This window comes from Chaetodon trifascialis, chromosome 9, assembly GCF_039877785.1.
Source record: "Chaetodon trifascialis isolate fChaTrf1 chromosome 9, fChaTrf1.hap1, whole genome shotgun sequence".
NCBI classification, from domain to species: domain Eukaryota; kingdom Metazoa; phylum Chordata; class Actinopteri; order Chaetodontiformes; family Chaetodontidae; genus Chaetodon; species Chaetodon trifascialis.
In genome coordinates, this window is record NC_092064.1 from 19,846,446 (window position 1) to 19,866,406 (window position 19,961).

Sequence of the window (19,961 nt, forward strand, 5' to 3'; positions counted from 1 at the left end):
TCCCCCTTTCCTCAGTGAGAGTTAATTGGAACAGCTCGATAGCGGCAGGGTTCCATTCTGCCATTGATTTTCCTGTTCCCTCATCCTTTATCCCTCCTTCCCGCCTCAATAGATGGGGGATATTTAAACCCCAAAACACACTGTGGAACTCCCACTCCAGTTAAACACACACAGAGACCCGCCCGCACACTCGCACACGCACGCACACATACACACACAGACGAAGAGTGCAGGGGCCATTGATCCCCGCAACCTAAATGTTTAAAGTTCAGTTAAGCAGTTAAGGGGTAAAAGGGCTCTGAGGGGACTCTCCTCTATTGATTATGTGTCAGAGCGGTGAGACTGGAGTTTAAATCACACGCACACACACGCACACAAAGTGCTAAGAGCCCTCAGTCAAAGGGAGCAAGCAGCAATGCTCTTTATCATTGTCTCACTCACTTATATCTTTCTTTGAGAAACACACACACGCGCGCGCACACACAGACACACTCTGAGGCCTATATATTACCCTAGTTATGTGTTAGATTTATTTCAGGCTGCCCCATACAGAGCTCAGCCGTCAGCAGGTTATGGGGTTTCAGCACTAATGCAGCGCTAATGAATACAGCATATCTACTGTTGGCGAATGCTGAATGTTCTATACCAGTCGTGGATGTAAAGATTAGGAAGGAGCCATAGGGGCCACGGCCTTCGTCTGTGCTGACAGAAGGAGAATGCGGGATATGAAATGCTATTCCTTAAGCAAAGGTCAACACCCACACCCCCCCATCAGCGGTATCGTCATCACTGCTGTTTATCACATCTAGGAAAACCACTATAGTCTTTTTTTTCTGCATAATTTTGCAAATTGCCTGTATTTGAACTCTTCCTTCCTTTTCTCTCAACGCCCGACATTCTGCTTTTACCTCCAGAGGTGACCATTAAGGCCTTGAAGGAGAAGATCCGCGAGTATGAGCAGTCTCTGAAGAATCAAGCTGAGAACCTGGCGCAAGAAAAGCAGCTCCAGCTACACAACGACTATGCAGAGAAGGAGAGGTATAAATCTGCGCGTGTGTGTGTTTGCAAGTGTTTCAAGTAACAACCTCTGCATTATTTTGCCGTTTTAAACCTTAGGGTCATTGTGCCCTCAGGCAGAACTGCTGTGATTCTAATCTTAAAGTGATAGCATTAAGATTTCTGACTTTATTTAGCAGAGCTATTCACGACTTAATCATTCCTTCTTAGCTAATAGTCCGTGGACTTTTTCTCGTATTTATCAGTGCAATCAACAAATTGTTGCTCATTGCTTCCTCGACACTGCCTTCCTTTTTCAGATGCAGGAATGGAAAATAACCTACATAAAAGACAATGCCAGCATTTTTGTCATGTGGGTGCTTGCCATTCTTGTGGGTGGGAATCAACACCACAGACTCCTATTTTCTGTCTTTACCACGATAGATTTCAACTATTTTATTCTGAATAATTGTTGCCACAGCCATCTACTGTGTCTCAAAATAAAACGTATCTAAATGAAACCCACCAAATAAATATAATTGCAGAATTTGTGCATGGGTGCCACTTTATTTTGACACAAAGTAATATATTTCAATTTAATAGGTCGCTTCCGTTTCAAACCCATTTTCAAGTCTCTCTGAAGTATGTGTGATTTTCAGATATACAGGAAGCCTGTGGCAGTAATAAATAAGCTCAGAATTGCTGCCAGATATTTTGGGAAAATGAAAAACAATTCCAACTACTGAAATGATGTATTAAGTCTTACAAAGGCTTGAGTGACTCACTTCTGATACTGTCCTTTCCCACGAAGGAGCCCATTCAGCATAAAGATAATTAAACTAATTGCCCAAGGTGCGGGTAGCCATATTGGTTCACCTAAGAGCAGACTTGGGCACTGCTCCTCCTACATCAGTCATTAAATCCAGACTGAAATGATGGTGGCCAGTTTAAATGATCATGTGAATCCACAGTAAGTTCAGAAGAGAATTGAGCTGTCTATCTTAAAAGCAGTTATCTTGGATAACTGTGTGCTCCTATTTTGAATTAAAGGCATAAATAAACATTTGCGCAGAGCTGAAATGATGAGCACTCATTCGATTAGCTGTAGCAGTCTCGGGGCTTAAAGAGACAGCACATTTTTAGTGTGTATGAGCAGGAGTTAAAGGCTATGATGGATGTATCGAACCTGAGAATGTATCTTAACTATGAAATTAAGCTCCGACAAATTCTTTAGACCAATACACTTCAAAGCAACAGATTAAATTCACACATGTCCTTTCGCAGAGCTTCTCCAGTCATGCTAATGTAAAGTCTGAAGTGATACACCACCCCTCCACCTTGCAGAAGTGATAATGGTATATCATGATATATGATACCTGTTGGCTACACATATCTTTTCAGAAGAAAAGTGTTAAAAAGAGGAAAAGTTTCTCTGGTGCATCAGTTTATTTGTTCACACAGGAATGTCGTCCTCTGTGGTGGTTGATCGTTTAGCAGTTTAGTTTCGACTACTGCTTTCAGTCCCTGTTCAGCAACTTTTACCTGCACAGTTTTCTCGAGAAAATGTGTCAGTAGTTTAGATCACCTCCTTACAGTTGCATCATATTCTGCTTTAATTCCAAGCACGAAGCACTGCCAGCGATCGCTGCTGATGTTTTCACACTCCATTACAGTCACTAACACGCTTAAGAAAAACTCTTTCTTAGTGATCGTTTTAAAAAAGTCTCCAGCCTGCTTGAAGTTGATTTTACAATGTTTGTGTTTACTAAACATACATTACAGATCTCATACTTTCCCTCCTGTCAATGATGTTGTTTGCCGCGAAGCTGTGTTAAAGCTTGCTGCCCCTTTCAGACGTACAGTAGAAGATCAATTGTCCAACTGTATTTCCTTTACGTCAGTGTTTTATAGGCCCCTTCCTGTCTGCAGAGAGCTGACTTCCTGTGTCTGAGAGGGGCAGTAAATGGATGGCACCTCTGATGCATTTTATCCTGCAAGGAGTGAGGGAAGGAGGGAGAGCGAGAGCGAGATGAAAGGATGAAGTAGAGGGCAGAAAAATAGAGATGACAGGAGAGACAGATTGGCGGAGAAGGGGGGCATCAAAGAGTGCCATAAAGACTGTCTTTGTGCTAGATTATTGATGTTTTTACACGCAGGGGCAATTTCTCAGCAGAGCCCAACTTTTTATATGCTAAGAATGAATCTATTTTATCCTTGTGGTTTGCCCCCCCCTTCCTCTCCTCTCTCTCTCTCTCTCTCTCTCTCTCTCTCTCTCTCTCTCTCTCTCTCTCTCTCTCTCTCTCTCTCTCTCTCTCTCTCTCTCTCTCTCTCCCTCTCTCCCTCTCCCCTCCCTCCCCCTCCTCCCCCTGGGTGCAATGTGCCCCAGTGGCCAGACATTCCTGCCTAATAGGGCTGCTTAATGAGGAGTGGGTTGTGTTGGGAGGATTTTAGTGGGGAAAACACTTCAGAAATGGTGGGAAAATAGAGAATAGTTGCCACAAAGTGTGAACCCAAGATTTACTGACTCAGTATCTCTATCTGTGACTTTCTGCTCCTTGCTTTTCCTTTTCTCGCCCTCTGTAGGAAACTCCAGGAGAGCCAGGACTCCATGTCCTCAAGGCTGGAAGAGGCCGAACACAAGGCCCAGTCCCTACAGACAGGTACCAGCCTACTCGCTCTTTACAGACCTGGGCACTGTTTCAACCAGCTCAGAGAAAATGGAAACCTTATCACTGAATATGCGGTTGTGCTAGCCTCTGGAAACTTGCTTTCAATAAATGCTTTTTTATTACGGTTTCATTCATTGCATCTGCAGTGAAGTTTAACACTCAAAAACGTAATCTGTCATCTGAGCTTGGTGGGTTTGATGCGATCAGATAGACAGTGGGCTGACAACATGAGCAATAGCTCCACAACTGTCTTCATCTTCAAACCAGGGAGACAAGCAGAGGCAAAAAACAAAATCCAGAAATCATTGAAATAACTCAAAACTTCTCATAGTAAGGAGCTGGTTGGGAAAATATGTGTTCAGGGTTTTTAAAATATATTCTTCATACTCGGATACAAGTCATTCATTTGACTTGTAGTGGGGAAACTCACAAATGACTCTTTTCCCATCTCTTACAGCACTTGAAACAACTCAGGCCGAGCTCTTTGATTTGAAGACCAAGTATGATGAGGAATCCACAGCAAAGTACGTGTCTTGCTGATCTATGTGTGTGTTTACGGGTGACTTCTCCCCTCTGGCTCTTCCATAGTCTGTTGCCTGACATAATCATCCTGTTTAGTGCATCTCCTTCCCTGGAAACTCCCATTTTCTCCCTAACAGCTGGATTGTCTCCCACACTGCTCAGCAGCCTCCAAATCCCAGCATTACCCACGCACTGTAAATACTGACAGGGATTGTGATGCATTCTGCCACCACAGCAAGCACCAAAATAGAGATTTTTTGTTTGTGGCGTAGACTTAAGCTCCTTCTGATTCATCAGGGTCATGACAGAGAGGCAAAGCTGACGAGGGTCACTTTGAGATCTCTGACTTAAAGCCGCTCAGGCTTCTTGCAGGACCTGTAAGATAAGGTAGCTTCAATTACTTGAGCTGTAGGCATCTATCATTATTGATTTCATAGTGGTGGCGAGGATGAGAACAGAAGCTTTTCCGTGTCGGCACTCCACACTGTGAACTGGCACTTTATGACATTCACACCCTTTGTTCCCTCAGGATTAGTAGCAGGAACTAGAGCTATGTGAGCATCCGAACCGCATTCAGAAAGTTTAAAATTCTGCTAAGAAAAACAAAGCCTTTCATGGTGGTTTATTGGTAACTGGTGCGCTGCAAAAACAGATCACACTTTCCTTGAAACATGAACTCTTTCTTATAAATCCAAAAATGGTCAAGGGCATCCTGCGTGCACACCGTACACAAAGTACGGCAGAGTATCAACTTGGCTTTTAAGGCTTCCCCACCACCCAATTTACCATGCCCCAAACTCAATGTGTCTCTCCATTAACAGAGTTGTTAAATTGATTGGCTGTTAAAAACAGATCGATCCCTTCTCTCTGTCCCTCACAATACCTTTTTCCCTTTTCCTCCCTCCCACACTTTGTCTTTTATCTCCTACATTGTGCATTTTTGAGTGTAAGAGGAAAGGCCACAGGAAGATATTACATGCAGTGTAATGGTACTAATCAATAGGTTTCATAGTCTATCAGAACCCCCCCCATTTATTTTCTTTTTTATTTCTCCTCTACTATCTCCCATTTCTTTACACTTATTCCCTTTCCTGTCCTTGTCTGTTCCTTTTATGTCAGAAGAAAACACATTATGAAAAGACACATATAGTAGGCCCCATTTGCTTACAGAAGCTAATAAACACATGCCGGCCCACATCCTCACGCACACGCTCGCACACACACACATACAAATACACACACTCACTCGTGAGCCTCAGGCAGTCAGGGTCCTTGACTATGTGGCGTGCTGTGATCTGAAATTTTAATGCAACGCTTTAAAGCACACACAAACCCTCTCTAACCCTGCACCCTCCCAGTCCTTGGAGTCCTTCCCCCGTTTACTGCTTGGCTGAGCAAATCGCCAGTGTTTGGCTGAACACAACTTTTAACCCTTTGACTGCATACATTTTGGCACTGCAAAACACAAACGGCATACATATCGCGCACATTTTCCACACAAACACAGATTTGCCCGCACACACACTCTCACACATACACACACACACACACACACACACACACACACACACACACACACTTGCTCTAAACTTTCCACTAAGGAGGACATTGCGTGACAAATCCCCCATCCTCTTGCTGCATTCGGGTAATCTGCCTTTTAAAATACACACTAACACACACGCACACATGGACGTGCACACACTCCCTGAGAATTTGGTCGATGTTGCAGCGCCCAGAGTGTGTGAGCTTCAGCGGGAGGCGGGCCTGCAGATGTAGCGTAGCCCCCTCTCTGTGTTGCCGCTGCGAGGGTCTGGCTGGCCGCGTTTTACCCGTTTAGTCCCTGTTAAAGATTAATGATATATTGATCCCCAGCCCCGCAGGATACTGTGCACACTCGTGTGTCTGTGTGTGTGTGTGTGTGTGTGTGTGTGTGTGTGTGTGTGTTCTTCTATATATATATATATATATATATATATATATATATATATATTTGTGTGTATGTGTAGTTTTATCTGTGTGTAAAGCCTTGATACCATTTCGGGAAAAGCATTTAATTGCTGGTAATTAAGCAACAGTCAGTAGGCTTTTCTTGTGTCCATCTCAAGCACACAGAAAAACAAACTAGCGCACAGCATACAACCACACACACACACACACACACACACACACACACACACACACACACACACACTCGCAGCTAGCTTCTTTTTAAGCCTCCTTGAAATCCCCAAGGTAACACGCTGTGAAAACGCAATGTGGAGAAAGCCAAGGAAAGAAAAGGAATGGAGTGATGAAAGCTAGAGGGCAAAAAGCAAGTCGGGCTGGAGGCTACAGCGAGGAAGAGGGGATAAGAGCGTGATAGAGGAGGGAAATGAAAATCTAAATCAGGGGAATATCCTGCTGGCACCGAGGACAGAGGCCGAGGAAGAGAGGGCGAAAGATGAGAGAGGGGAGGTGGAAGGGGGAAAGAAAAAGATGAAAGGAAAAAAGTGGATGGCAATGGGAAGGGAAACGGGTTGAGGGGAAAGGATAGAGGCAGGCAGAGGGTGGAAAAAGAAAAGGAGTCAGTTGAGTTAGGAGCAAGAGAGAGAAGATGATAAGAGATGAAAAGGCCTGTCTGAGATGAAGGAAGTACAGTAGGGGCTTAGAGGCTCTGGGCTTGTTTCAGAAGTCCTACAGTACTCACTGATGTCACTGGGTGCACCCATTGGCTTTCATAGTACAAAAGAGTGTGTGTGAGTGTGTGTTGTTTTGTGTATGCAATTTCAAGTACAGCTGTGCATCTACTCTATAGCTCCTCCCTGTGGCTGCTGTATAGAGGTTGTGGATAAGTTTTGGTGGCCTGAAATCAGGGTTTGTCATTCCGTAGGACCCTCCCTTTACTGTTCAGTGTTTGATGAATTAATTCCACTGGATGCATCGGCTGGCCATGGACAGTTCCTGCCCTGCCCGGTGACTGACTGACTGTATCAGGATATGCAGAAAATCCCTTCCCTGTGATCTGCTTTGGCCCTCAGCCTCTAGCTTTGCCTTTATAATTCCCAAATACAGCCAAATCCAAAGGTTATTTAAGAAGACTTTGTGCATCTGTACTTTGATTAAATGATCACATTTGGAGCAGGAGCGGTGGTGTATTTGGGTTGCATTACTACCCATAAACGCTCTCCATTACAAGCTTTTCTGGCTTGTTGGCTCTCTGACCTTACGTTTGTGTGTACGGCAGCGCGATTGAGTGCGCACATGGGCCCCGCACACTATAGCTTAAGACAGGATAAAAGCTGGTGAGGTAGTGTACTATTATGTTGCTTAAATGCATACTAGATCCTTTTAACTGTTAGGGAAAGAATAAAAGCGGAGAGTGAAAAGCTCTCCCACCCACATCTGATTCTTTTTGCTGCATTGCCTGTGGCACAATGTTGACCTAATATCAACTGTGTCTGTTTTGTTAAACACATTCAAATCAGTAGTACTCAAGCCTGTGAGACGTAACACTGTTTCTCATACTGTGACACACAAATACAAAAGCTGTGTGGGTTATTGGGTTCACTATCAAAAGATTGCACTGGAATCAAAAAGGTCTTAATGGACGCAGCAGCGCACATAGGCGCTCACATCTTTGCGTTCAGTGTGTTGTATTATCATCAGTAAGTGATTTCTTAAATGAAAAATGCATACCCGCTGCTTCTTCTTCTTCTTCTGCGTTGAACTCTAACCAGGGAGATTTGTCAGGATGTTATTTCATTTGTTTATTGTAAAATGTGTTCAAGATTTATTTTGGGGCGAGTACACACGCACATACACACAATTAGTTTAGGCATTGTTTAGGCATTGTGTATAACCTGAAATTTAATGCAATTAGTCTAACAATAAATGTAGATTCATCATCTCTCCGTGTTGTTTTTCCGTCATCCCGAAGTTTCTTCCACATCTCGGTCATTTTTTGTAGAAAAGTGAAAGGCGTTCTCGTCACTCATGGAAGACAGTTGTTCAACCATTTCTCCGAAGTCCAATGATATGTGGTATTATGGGGATGTATTCCGGCTCTCTGACCTCTAGCAAGTGAGAGGTGAACCATGGCCCCCATCCAGACCATTAGTCAGACACAATCACACAGCTTCATAGCAGATTAGTCTGCTGTATTAGGACTTAGAGCTCTATTAATGTAATCCCTCTGTTTTAGTGTGGCCTGGGTTTAGGGGCTTACATGTGCACACCCACACACATAGACACACACACTTAAATACATGTATGCACGCACACATACAAGCTGTTTGGGTTATGGAGTTCACAATCAATGGATTAAGGTGAAATTTAGACAGTAGCTTAATGGACACGGCACCGGCATTCTCTAAATGTGTTCTCTCTGAACAATCGCACACACGTGACGTGCAGAGTGTACTTTTCTTCCTGCCAATCATCCATTCATCCATTCCTTGTTTTTATTTGTGTGCTGTAATTGCGTGAGTCCCTTCAAGCACTGTCACATCCTCTGTTGTAACAATAAATGTCTTTCTCAGGGCTGATGAGATTGAGATGGTGATGACAGACCTGGAAAGAGCCAATCAGGTAACACACTCGACATCTGGACTGTGTGTTTTTACACAGCATTGTCCAAATTGTTTGCCACGCAAGGCTTCACAAGTTTTATTGTTAAAATACTGAGAGAGCAGCGCAAAGAGTTCTTTGACAGAAATCAATCAGATAAAATGACTGTATTTACTGAAGTCTGGTGATGTTCTATATTTGTCTTCCTGTCAACAAAAGTCGTGAAGTGACCGAAACCAACAATTAATTTATTCTGCTAACAAGTATTGTCTCTGTTCATAAAGCTCGATGCAGCTTATTGTGCTATAGTGCTTCTCTGTCATCCAAAAACTATTAAAAACACATCGATGAGCCACAAAGTTGCGCTGGGTGACGTTCCTTCATTACATTGAACAATGGACGCTAGTTTATTTTGATCCCGCATACACTAGCGTGCCACCATGAGGAGACAGTACACCTCTGTTTTTAGGAATTTATTTAGCTCCAAAAATCAATTTATCTATATTCTTGATCCCTTTTTAGAGAGATTTACATGTTCAGTAGGAACAAACAGCACTGTGGCTGAAAGAGGTGAGGAAAGCTGGACTAACACACTGTTTGTTTTGGGTCTTTTAATGGGATTTGGTGAGAGAATAGATCATAGAATACAGAACATCACCAGCATTATCCATTTAGATGCAAATATTCTTAATCTCTTCACAATCTATGAAATGTGGTTTGTATTAACAAACAATGACTTGCTTATTACTGTGAGGGCTGCTGTTTGTTTTACATGTTTATTACACACCTACTAAACCAGCTGAAATAAGCCCCCCAGCGCGCCCTCTGCTCTTGTGTTGTAAATATTCCTGTGGTATCTGTTAATGTCATTGTTGTTAACTTTCATTATTAGCCCAAGAGTATGATTCGTGGCCAAAGGGGTAGCATAGGCATGTAATGTTAATATTAGCCCGAAGGTTAGCGCTCCGACTATAATGCCACACACACACACTATTCACACTTCTGATTTGAGGTTTACAGAGGATGACAGCATGGCCTCCAGCTCAGTCACAGACTTTTTATACGCTTTTATAAGGAGAAAATGGAAAACAGGATTTTTCTTTTGCGACTAGCAGTCCAGCTCCCACCCAGTCAATAACAGCTCTCAATATGGTTGCAATTAGGAGCGCTGTGGAATCGGCTCCCTGTAACTCCTAATGATGGCAAGTTGGCCTGCGTTGCAGATGATTCCCAACTGGAGCACGGCAGTTTGGCTATAAATACGAGGCATCGGGTATCATCTCAATTCTCAGGACTAATTTAATATTTTCAATTAAGGAAAAATTTACCCTCAGCCATCGTTCCACACTTAATTTGCATTCTTTGTACCTCCACTCTGTAGTGTATATATTTGTTTATGCTGCAAGGGGGTGGGCTTCCTTCCCCCACAGACACACAGTGGGCTGGTAGAAGATGATGGCGTATTGGAAAACTTGCCTTTTTGGAAAACCACTTGTCCAACACTTTTTTTTGACAGGAAGAACTTTTGCTTTCTTGGTCTCACTATTCTCTTGTCAGTCTGCTCTCTTTAGCTGCGTACATTCAGTAGGTTTTCAGCTGTTCTCTGGGGCTAGCGGACACACCAAAAAAGCACATTACACAGTAGCACTGAATTGACCATTAGATTGATCATGTTTGACAATGTTTCAGTCTGCACTAGTTGATTTTCCTTCCACTTTTTTCTCTTCTCCTTCCAGCGAGCAGAAGCAGCTCAGAGAGAGGCGGAGTCGCTCCGAGAGCGGCTGTCCTTGAGTAACCAATCCCAGCAGCTCAGCAGCCCGGCCAAGGCCGACCCTGACACGGTAACACATTTCACTGATTTACTGGATGGCTGATAAAGAAAGAGGTATTGACAGGCTGAAGATCAGCTTGGCCTTTCTATGCTGGAGGCGATCAGCTGATTAAAGCTTCAATTTATGGATCACTGAGCTTAAAGGTCAGGCTTTGGAGTCAATAGGTGATTGGTGTATTGATTAACCAATTTTATTGGACCTGCTCAGCAGACTGCAGTGGTGGGATTTAGTTAATTTTCAGACTGATTGCCAGACCAAAGTATCTGCTTGTGATGAATACCTCCTGATTGTTGATGTAAAGGGGGAGGCCTTTTGAAACGATGATTAGTACATCAGCGTCTGTCTGGCACAGAAATACTGATTGCTGCAGTGATTAATTGAATCTATCTGAAAGCAGGACGTTTTATGGGTGGTTTTATAATTGCTCGTATAGGTTTTATTTTGCTCATTACATTAAACTGCCATCCTCTTTGGCCTTTAGGAACAGGCGGCCGAGGTGGTATCCCACTCAAGTCTGGAGGCGGAGCTCAGGGCCAAAGAAAGGGAGACCGCCCAGCTGGTGGAGGACGTCCAGAGACTGCAGGCCAGCCTGACCAAACTCCGAGAGACCACCAGCTCCCAGATTACACAGCTGGAGCAGCAGCTCAGCAGCAAGACTGCCACTCTCAAGGTACCCACAGAACACACAGCTGCAGCTTATTTACGGTTATTTTCATATATCCTAACTGTTAATTTCTAAAAAGACTTTTTCTCTATTTTAGTCATTTTCCCACATTGTTGTGTATACTTATCACACCTGTAACTATGAACGCATGTAGTCACTCTGTTCCCGTTATCTAGAGTCAAGTCACTGAGATGAGTACATGACATACAGATCAAGGATTGCTTTTATTATTTTATTCATTTTCATGTCTTTTCATGTGCTTGTAATCTACAGGAACTGGAGGACAAACTGCAGAAGCAAGCTGACTATGAGGAGGTGAAGAAGGAGTTGAGGTGAGGAGCACGCACAGAGGAGTGTGTGTGTGTGTGCTTGTGCATGTGTGCACGTGTGTGTGTGTCTCTCCCTCTCTGTCACGGGTCTATTGATTGCATGCGTTTGATGTCTTTAACAATGTTAAACAAGATGCATGTCTTCATTTAAGATTTGTAACTCAATTGAGTGTTATTATGAAGGTGAAGCTTGTGTGTCTGTAGCTTTGTGGTGTGTCTCCTGCCCCTCTATCCTCTCTTTGCCCTCAAAGGGACAGAAATAGAAAAGCTAGCATACCACACGGTGTGTGTGTGTGCGTGCATGCATGTGTGCGTGCATTGTGTGTCAAACTTCTCTCTCTGATTTTTTTTTCTCTCACACTCTCTCCTCCTCTCTTCAGCATCCTCAAGTCTATGGAGTTTGGAACATCTGACTCTGTGCAGGTAAAAGTTACACTTTACACACAAGTGGCCTTTAGCACTGGACCTCACGCATAATGTTGATAAACAAAATTGTCCAACTCGATCAGTAAAAATCAATAACTGAAAGGAGACGCTGGAGCAAAGTTATTTTGAAAAGTCTCCTTTAATTTCTGCTCCGTTGGTCCCCTCCATCAGGACTCATCCAAACCTCTGGAGGTGCTGCTGCTGGAAAGGAACCGTAGTCTTCAGTCCGAGAGCGCCGCTCTGCGCATTGCCAACACTGAACTCAGCGGTAAGTCTGCCCAAATGTTAGGTTCTAGGAAGGGCTGGATTCATGAACACTGGCTAGAGTGTCTTTGCGAAACCTTCACTCAGACCAGCAGAGACAAAAGAATGCCCACAGAAGGGGGAGTCCAGTATTCATGGGAGCTTAGATGAGGCCTCAGCTGCAGGTAAGGCTGTGAAGAGATTGTATCGGGGTACTGCATACATGCTATATGTATGCATGTAGATTCTTTTTCTCTGAGAATACTTAAACCATTTATGTATGTTTTTGGAACAAATTTGCAATATTGGGTCCTCAACATTCAAAAGAAATGCGTTATCATGGTACAGAAATGTTCCTTTAGTCTCACACTTCAAGGAGAGAAGAAAATGGATATCTGGTGTCTTTGAATACCACAGCAGGAGGTCAACCTGAACCGAAACAAAGTTGCATTACACAAAAATGAGGACACCATATTATCGCCAAGACATCAGGACTCTTGCCCTCTGCAACAGTGTTTATGGGTTTGAAATGTCATGGCTTTAGGCTTGAATAGTTGAATAGCTTTGAATTGATTAACATTCACAGTAAGGGGAGCTTACTGTCTTACTCAATCATGTAAGTCTCAATGGTTATGCATTAGAATAATATTTCTCCCAGCGCTTATCATCAAGATGGATTCTAGTAGTTACAAGACTGAGAAAATATACTTCATTTCTCTATTTGTTTTGGTGAATGTAAAAATTTAATCAGTCTTAACTATTCAGGAAAGACGTGAAGCAAGGCTTTTACTCAGAGTCAGCACAGCTGTGTTTTTTGTTTTGTTTTGTTTTTGTGTGACATGCATCTGTTTTCTGTTCAGCCATAAAAATGTTTTTCAAAAGAGTTTTATTGCACCATTTTTTTCTCGGATGTATTTTTCATGAACTAAAGACTGTGATACTGTATCTGCAACGGGATTTATCAGTGATTAGGAAACTGCAGCAGCAGCGTGGAAGAGGACTCACATGGTGTATTGGCTATCTAAGGACATCATTTTACCCTGTCCAGTTACTTCCACTTTGCCTGCAAGTGAGAGAGAGAGAGAAAGAGAGAGAGAGCACGACTGAGCCCTGGGCCAAGCTAATCTGCCTAAGTGGCACAGTGTCAATTGTTTTGTTTGTCCTTTTTTCTTCCAGGCTGTGGCTTACAAGAAAGGTTGAAATCACAAATGCATGGGCACTTTGTCTGGGGGGGTTTGCAAAAAAGGAAAAAGTTCATTAATTTGGAAAAGACTTGATTAAGATAACTTTCAACTTTTGTTAATTATTTTTTTCTCTCTCTTTTTGGAACCCCTTTTTTGTTGACTCCCCCATAATGCATGGTGTGTTTGACCTTTCTTGTAGGGTCAGCCGGGCGAAAAGGGACAGAAGAGTCCACACCGAAGGAGGAGACCATGCCCAGCGACCCCTCTTCCTCGCCCCCTCCTCCCCCTCCCTCTCTTCCTTCTTCCTCTCAGCTCCCTCTGTCTCACACTCATACGGACCCCCTCAACACTGCCACCACAACCAGCAGCAGCGAAACGCACCCTTTCACTCCTACGGGCATTGGACAGGACTTCTACTCCCCTGTGTTTCCTCTGGTGGGTGGTAAGATGGCTTTGAACTCCCTGATTCAGCGGCAGCTGCTCCAGACCTTCTACTCCAAAGCCTTGCAGGAATCATCTGGAATCCCCAGTGGGGCTTTACTGTTCACCCCCTTCACCCCAACCCTCAGCTCAATCCCTACCTCCACCCCTGGCTCTGGGTCTGCTGCCATCCCACTGGCAGCCAGCAGCCCCCAGCCACCTCCAGCCAGCCCAGACATGGCTCCTGTTAACGGGAGCAGCACCGCTGGCAGTGCCCCATCCCCGTCACCCAGCCACTCTGACGCCACCACAGGAAGTATTTTGGACGGGGAGGACATGGACACAGCAGAGATCGCTCGGCAGGTGAAAGAGCAGTTGATCAAGCACAACATTGGTCAGCGCGTGTTTGGCCACTATGTGCTGGGACTGTCCCAGGGTTCGGTCAGTGAGATCCTGGCCAGACCAAAGCCGTGGAACAAGCTAACCATACGAGGGAAGGAGCCCTTCCACAAGATGAGGCAGTTCCTCGCCGATGAGCAGAACATCCTTGCACTGCGCAGCATCCAGGGACGGCAGAGAGGTGAGTCTGTGTATCTTTCATGTGTCAGTGTGTGTGCGCGTGTGTGTGTGTCTTGCATGTGTGTGTGTGTGTGTACAGCCCTGCACAGAGCCATTGATTAGCTTGTCAATATGGACTAGCTTTTTATTTTTCTTTCTCTTTCCTAACTCCCATCCTGTGCCACACCTGTGTGTTTTGAGTGAGTTCCCAGTCACGCACTGATCCCAAGAGCCTCTCCTAGCTATCGCAGTCAATACAGAAACCTTTCACACATCAATAATATTGATCGATGGGAACTAGGAGGAAGGCGGGGGTACTGTTAACTACGGGTAGATTCGATTAGCCTGGGCCTGCTTTTGTTAACGCATCAGGACATTTCTGATTGAAGGTGGTCTCTGTGGCACAATAAAATAAGTCTACCACTCTGGTCCTAGACATTGTCCATGTTAAAAATAAGGCTGTTGTTAGTATGCCCTTGTTTAATACGTACTATCAAATTGAATTTTAAATTTTACCCCTCACTACTTTGTCTTTGTACTAGTTTAATATTCCTGTTAGAGGTAGAGGTTTGACTCCTGTTGGGGCCACAGATGGTGAAGATCAATGCATTTATGGTCCTGTAATGTGCATTTGGATGGAAGCGTCCACACATTCCATATATTTGCAGACCATCGTAGGGCACCATATAGTCTAGCTGTAAAAGAGCAGAAACACACAAGTGCTGTAACATAGTGTGTGGTATATTGTTTTTAACAGAGGGCTCAGGCCAGCCCCAGCTTAGCCGAGTGTTTCAGGATGTTCCGAAGCGGAGAGCCCTCTCCAATACAGCTTCACACACAGGTCTGTCCCCTTCACACACAGAGATTGTAGCACGTTCTGTCTGTGTGGCATGTTTGTGTCGGGGTGAACTGTATCTATGGTGCGTGTGTGTGTGTGCGCGCGGGTGAGTTGCTGTTTATTAATTTGCGGGCAGGCACAAAGATATACATGTGCCTTGAAGGTAACCACACAGTTCCAGTGACTTGCGTCAAAGGACAAGCCAGCATGTGTATTTCGGGATTTTATTGGTAGTTGTTATTCTGTGGGGAGCATTTACTGTATGAACCCTGTAGCACGTGTGCATGTGTGAGCTCCAGAGGGACCAGAGAAATTACGACAATCCCTCCAGTGTAGTTGCCTTGTAGCTCAGTGGTGGGAATGTTGTTCTTTGTGCTGTGCTATGGTGTAATTACTTCATGTCCTTATAGGCTCCGTTATTGTTGGTTATCTCTGCTTTTTAATCTGACATGGTTTTTCATCTCCTCCCATTCCCTCTTCCTCTCCTTCCAGGTAACATTACCGCCCGTGTCCGCACCCCAGAGGCGGGTTCAGATGAGGCTATCAAGTCGATTCTGGAGCAGGCCAAAAGAGAGTTGCAGGTGCAGAAAGCTGGTGAGTCGTAGTTTTTTTCTCATCTTCAGAGAACTCAAGCAGTGAAGATGATACATTGTGGCTGTGAGTGTTAGTCGTCATCTCTCCCTTGATAACCGTTTTATCCTCCCTCTACAGACTTGTCCCATGCTCAACCCTCATATGCAGGACTGAAAGGAGGGGGCGGAGGTGGTGGGGGCAGCGGATCGGACGAGGCTATCCGCTCCATCCTAGAACAAGCTCGTAGAGAGATGGAGGCCCAGCAGGCTGCACTGGAACCCATCCTCAAAGCTTCATCCTCCTCTTCCTCCTCCACAGTATCATTATCTCAGAGGGACCCCCTGAGCTCACCACTCACTGCCCCCCTCCCTCCTTACAACCCCCTGGCACTCTCCCTCAAAAAGCCTCCCAGCTCCCTCTTGTCCTCCCCCTCATCTCCATCCCCTATCCTGGACTTCAGCTCCAGTGTGAAGAGAGAGGGCAGGGCTTCTTCAGGGATCGACATGTCTGCTGACGGAGCTCTCAGGCTGGGTCGGAGCTCTGAGGGGTCGGCCCGCTCTGGAAGTTCTGGAGGGGTGGGTTACTGGAGAGAGCAGTGGTGGAGCAACATGCATACAGACCACCGCAGGGCCATAGCCAGCCAGACAGCAGAGGATAACCACAACCAGGAGGACTCCAAAGAGGTGAGGGGGGCCAAAAAATAAAGCTTGTGTGTGTGTGTTTTTTCTGCCGTTGCTGTCTTTATTACTCTGTTTTTACTCTACAGTGGTTGCCTGTCTGAGCCATTCTCCGGTTGTGTGTTTCAGGGAATATTGAGTGACAGCCTCTCTCGACACAAACCGTGGAACAAGCTGAACCAGAGGAGCAGAGAGCCATACCTCCGCATGCAGCCATGGCTCAATGGAGACCAGGGGCAAAACGCACACATCCAGCAGGCTCAGAACCAAGGTAGACAGATCACATGCACATGCACACAACCAGCACATCGAGTATGTGGATTCACACAACCAGGCTCCTTGGGCTAAGGCATTACTCTGAAAGCCTGATTAGAGCTAGTGGCTAGTTGTTACTGTCAGTCTGTCACTCACCCCACCCACCCATCCCACCACCACCCCCACCCCCATCCTCCCTCTTCCACCTCCCACCATCCCCCCATCCTCAGTGCTGTGGCAGTGTCAGCCAGCAAGCTGCTGGTTTGTCATGTCATAGACAAGTTAGTGTTGCAGCGCCAGATGGCAGCTCTGTGTGTGTATGCGTGTGCGTGTCTCTCTTTCTCTCTGGGGGTGTAAACAGCAGCTAATGTACACTGACAGCTCCTCATGACTGCTCTCTTCCAGCCTGCTGAGCTGCACAGCAGTACTACACAGACAGAGACAGGGAGATGAAGGAATAGGAGGAAGAAGCCAAAAAAGCTTCAAACTGAAAACTTAAGCACCTTTGCTGTTTGTTTAACAGGAATTAAATTAATTGATGTAGTATGACTGAAGTCCCTCCCAGTCCCAGCAGGGAGAGGAAATGGAACTCTGTTTTCTTGCATAGTAACATGTCTTCTAACCTGTGTGATCTTTCTTGCCCTGTCTGTCCTGCTCAAACAGAGGGTACTCCCAAGACATCGGCCAGTTGCAGCCCCGCTCCAGAATCGCCCCTCAGTTCAGCTGAGGAGTCGATCAACGGTCTCGCAGGGGATCCACTTGCCTCGCAGTCCTCCAGTCTCAAACCGTTGTCTGAGGATCCTTCAGGTGGGGAGTCTCAGCTCAGCACCTCGCTGCCCGTACCTGGTCATTCGGGTCTCAGCATCCAGGAAATGGTCGCAATGTCTCCTGAGCTTGATACTTATGCCATCACCAAGAAGGTTAAGGAGGTGCTGACTGATAATAACCTTGGTAAGAAACACAGGGAATGCTGTCTGAGCTGCACAGTTGCTCTTTATCTCCCCCTTTCCCTCCATATTGATGAATAATTCAGCTTTTGAATCAGTTGTCTGAAATGACCATCCTCCTCTGTGTCCCGCCTAACCAGGCCAGCGTCTGTTTGGGGAGACTATCCTGGGTCTGACTCAGGGTTCTGTCTCAGACCTGCTGGCCAGGCCCAAACCCTGGCACAAGCTCAGCCTGAAGGGCAGAGAGCCCTTCGTCCGCATGCAGCTCTGGCTCCAAGATCCACACAGTGTGGAGAAACTCATGGACATGAAACGCCTGGAGAAGAAAGGTGTGTAGTCAAAGCTCAACAATGGGGAAACAAATGCACACTCCATACAGCCGCATGCCGTCAGATATAATAAACAGAAGCCTGAGAGAAAAGACAAAAGCTTCATGTTATCTGCTTAAGCATGCATTTACTTTATAAATACTTTCACAAAAAAGACACAAGCAGCAGCCTTTGAATTACACATGCACATCTGCACACACAATATCCTTTGTGCAGGACAGCAGAGCATGTTGTGCAGATCACAGTCATCTTGGTGTGATGTCAGTACCAATCAGGACTGCAGACATCACATACTGTATTAGATGTGACAGCTAGGGGACTGCCGGGGGCCTGCTTACTCACAGTCATCAGCACTCCTCTTCATCATCATCATCATAATAATCACCCGTGTCTATAAGCTCGTATTTTTATCATTCGTTAGCCCCTGCTCTATCACTCCATCATTCTTTATTCTCCTGTGTTTGCGTGATGCGTTTAGGAATCGGCAAAGCCGAGAGGCCTCGCCTTCCAAACTGCCTCACAGTGACCCCTGATTGCCCACTTCAAGCTCTCTCTGTAGAGATGGGATATGCATATTTGAACCTGCCAGTAGGCACAAGCATCCAGCATCAGTTTACCCCCTGATATCACAAACTACAGACAAGGGCAAAAAACAAAACTGACCTCTTGCCAGTGTGTTTGCGGCTTGGACGGGTGGGGTTACTCTCCATTCAACTTTGTTTTAGATTATTGACCCCAAAGTAATGCATCCAAATAGCAATGGGGTAAAGTCCTGCCCAACAGCGGAGCCCAGAGGAAAGACATGGACCTAGTCTAGAGTAACCGTATTTGACCTCTCACCCTTGTGGCGCAAGCCTGCGAGGCAGCATACAACTTTCAGAGTGGTCTAACCTTGCTCCGAGGGCTTTTTCCCTGCAACACTAATATATCTGGCAGCGTGTATTGGGGTTGAGAAAATGTCAACCTCATGCAAAGCTGCCATGAGCTGTTCATTTTCAGTTGCTGGTGCCCGAAGTGAATGGCTCTGCTTGTTTGCTGTAAAATGGAAGAGATGCGTTCATTGTTAGATTCCAGAGAAATACAATAGCACCACCTAGTGGATGTTGAAGAGGATGGCAGGGTTATTTTTTTCAAACGACATCTGATGCACAATAGGTAACAGTTCCTGATGGCACACATCAGTCAAACATAGAACATCCAATGTGACCGATTTCTGATTAGCAAGACTGTCTGACCCACATCTTGAAAAGGTTTACTACTCACAGACTGCTTAGCTCTGAAGTAAAGCCCAGGACAATGTGCATTATGCTGGCTAAAAACACAGAAATTATAATAGTTGACTAATTGATGCCATTTGTAGTTCAGTCAGCTAATCCACAATAGCTCTTTGCACTGGACAAGCTCTACTTTGCATGAATATTACAGACACTCATTGACAAAGATACCAGCCTCTGTTAACTGCAGTATGGAGAGAAATTTGTAGAGTTGTAGAGTCTAAACCAGATCACCAATCTGCTGTACATTTTATCATTGATATTCCTCATATTTCTTTGTGCATAAATGGATTTTCTGTGGCACTGATTCCCCCCCTGTGGTTTTTGTGTCACTGTTCAGCTTACATGAAGAGGCGGCTGAGCTCCTTGAGTGATGGCCATTCTGTGGAAGGGAGCTTAATGGGGCCAGATTACATCCAGGGCTCCCAGAGCCCGGGACAGCAGCATCTGAAGAAACCCAGGGTGGTGTTGGGCCCCGAGGAGAAGGAGGCTCTGAAAAAGGCCTACCAGCAGAAGCCCTATCCCTCCCCAAAAACCATTGAGGAGCTAGCCTCCCAGCTGAACCTGAAGACCAGTACTGTCATCAACTGGTTCCATAATTACAGGTCAGTGTCTGGAAAAGAGACACACTTGAATTGTGATCTAGTGTTTGCATTGCAAGCTGTTCTTCAAAGTGTATT

General features: G+C 45.2%; 1 protein-coding gene across 3 annotated transcripts in view; it reads left to right on the forward strand.

Moving 5' to 3' along the window:
* The window catches only part of cux1b (cut-like homeobox 1b), a 60,909-nt gene that overhangs the window by 30,746 nt on the left and 10,202 nt on the right, over positions 1–19,961 (forward strand). Inside the window, exons 6-22 of one of the 3 annotated variants that reach the window (XM_070971304.1) lie at positions 915–1,038; positions 3,580–3,656; positions 4,123–4,189; positions 8,705–8,753; positions 10,469–10,573; positions 11,046–11,234; positions 11,502–11,560; positions 11,938–11,980; positions 12,155–12,251; positions 13,610–14,410; positions 15,146–15,229; positions 15,719–15,820; positions 15,938–16,482; positions 16,606–16,747; positions 17,395–17,682; positions 17,819–18,007; positions 19,622–19,886. In XM_070971304.1, the coding sequence (XP_070827405.1) occupies positions 915–1,038; positions 3,580–3,656; positions 4,123–4,189; positions 8,705–8,753; positions 10,469–10,573; positions 11,046–11,234; positions 11,502–11,560; positions 11,938–11,980; positions 12,155–12,251; positions 13,610–14,410; positions 15,146–15,229; positions 15,719–15,820; positions 15,938–16,482; positions 16,606–16,747; positions 17,395–17,682; positions 17,819–18,007; positions 19,622–19,886 (3,226 nt within the window). The remainder of the gene's footprint in view (positions 1–914; positions 1,039–3,579; positions 3,657–4,122; positions 4,190–8,704; positions 8,754–10,468; positions 10,574–11,045; positions 11,235–11,501; positions 11,561–11,937; positions 11,981–12,154; positions 12,252–13,609; positions 14,411–15,145; positions 15,230–15,718; positions 15,821–15,937; positions 16,483–16,605; positions 16,748–17,394; positions 17,683–17,818; positions 18,008–19,621; positions 19,887–19,961) is intronic. The other 2 variants (XM_070971305.1, XM_070971306.1) reach the window with 2 other exon arrangements.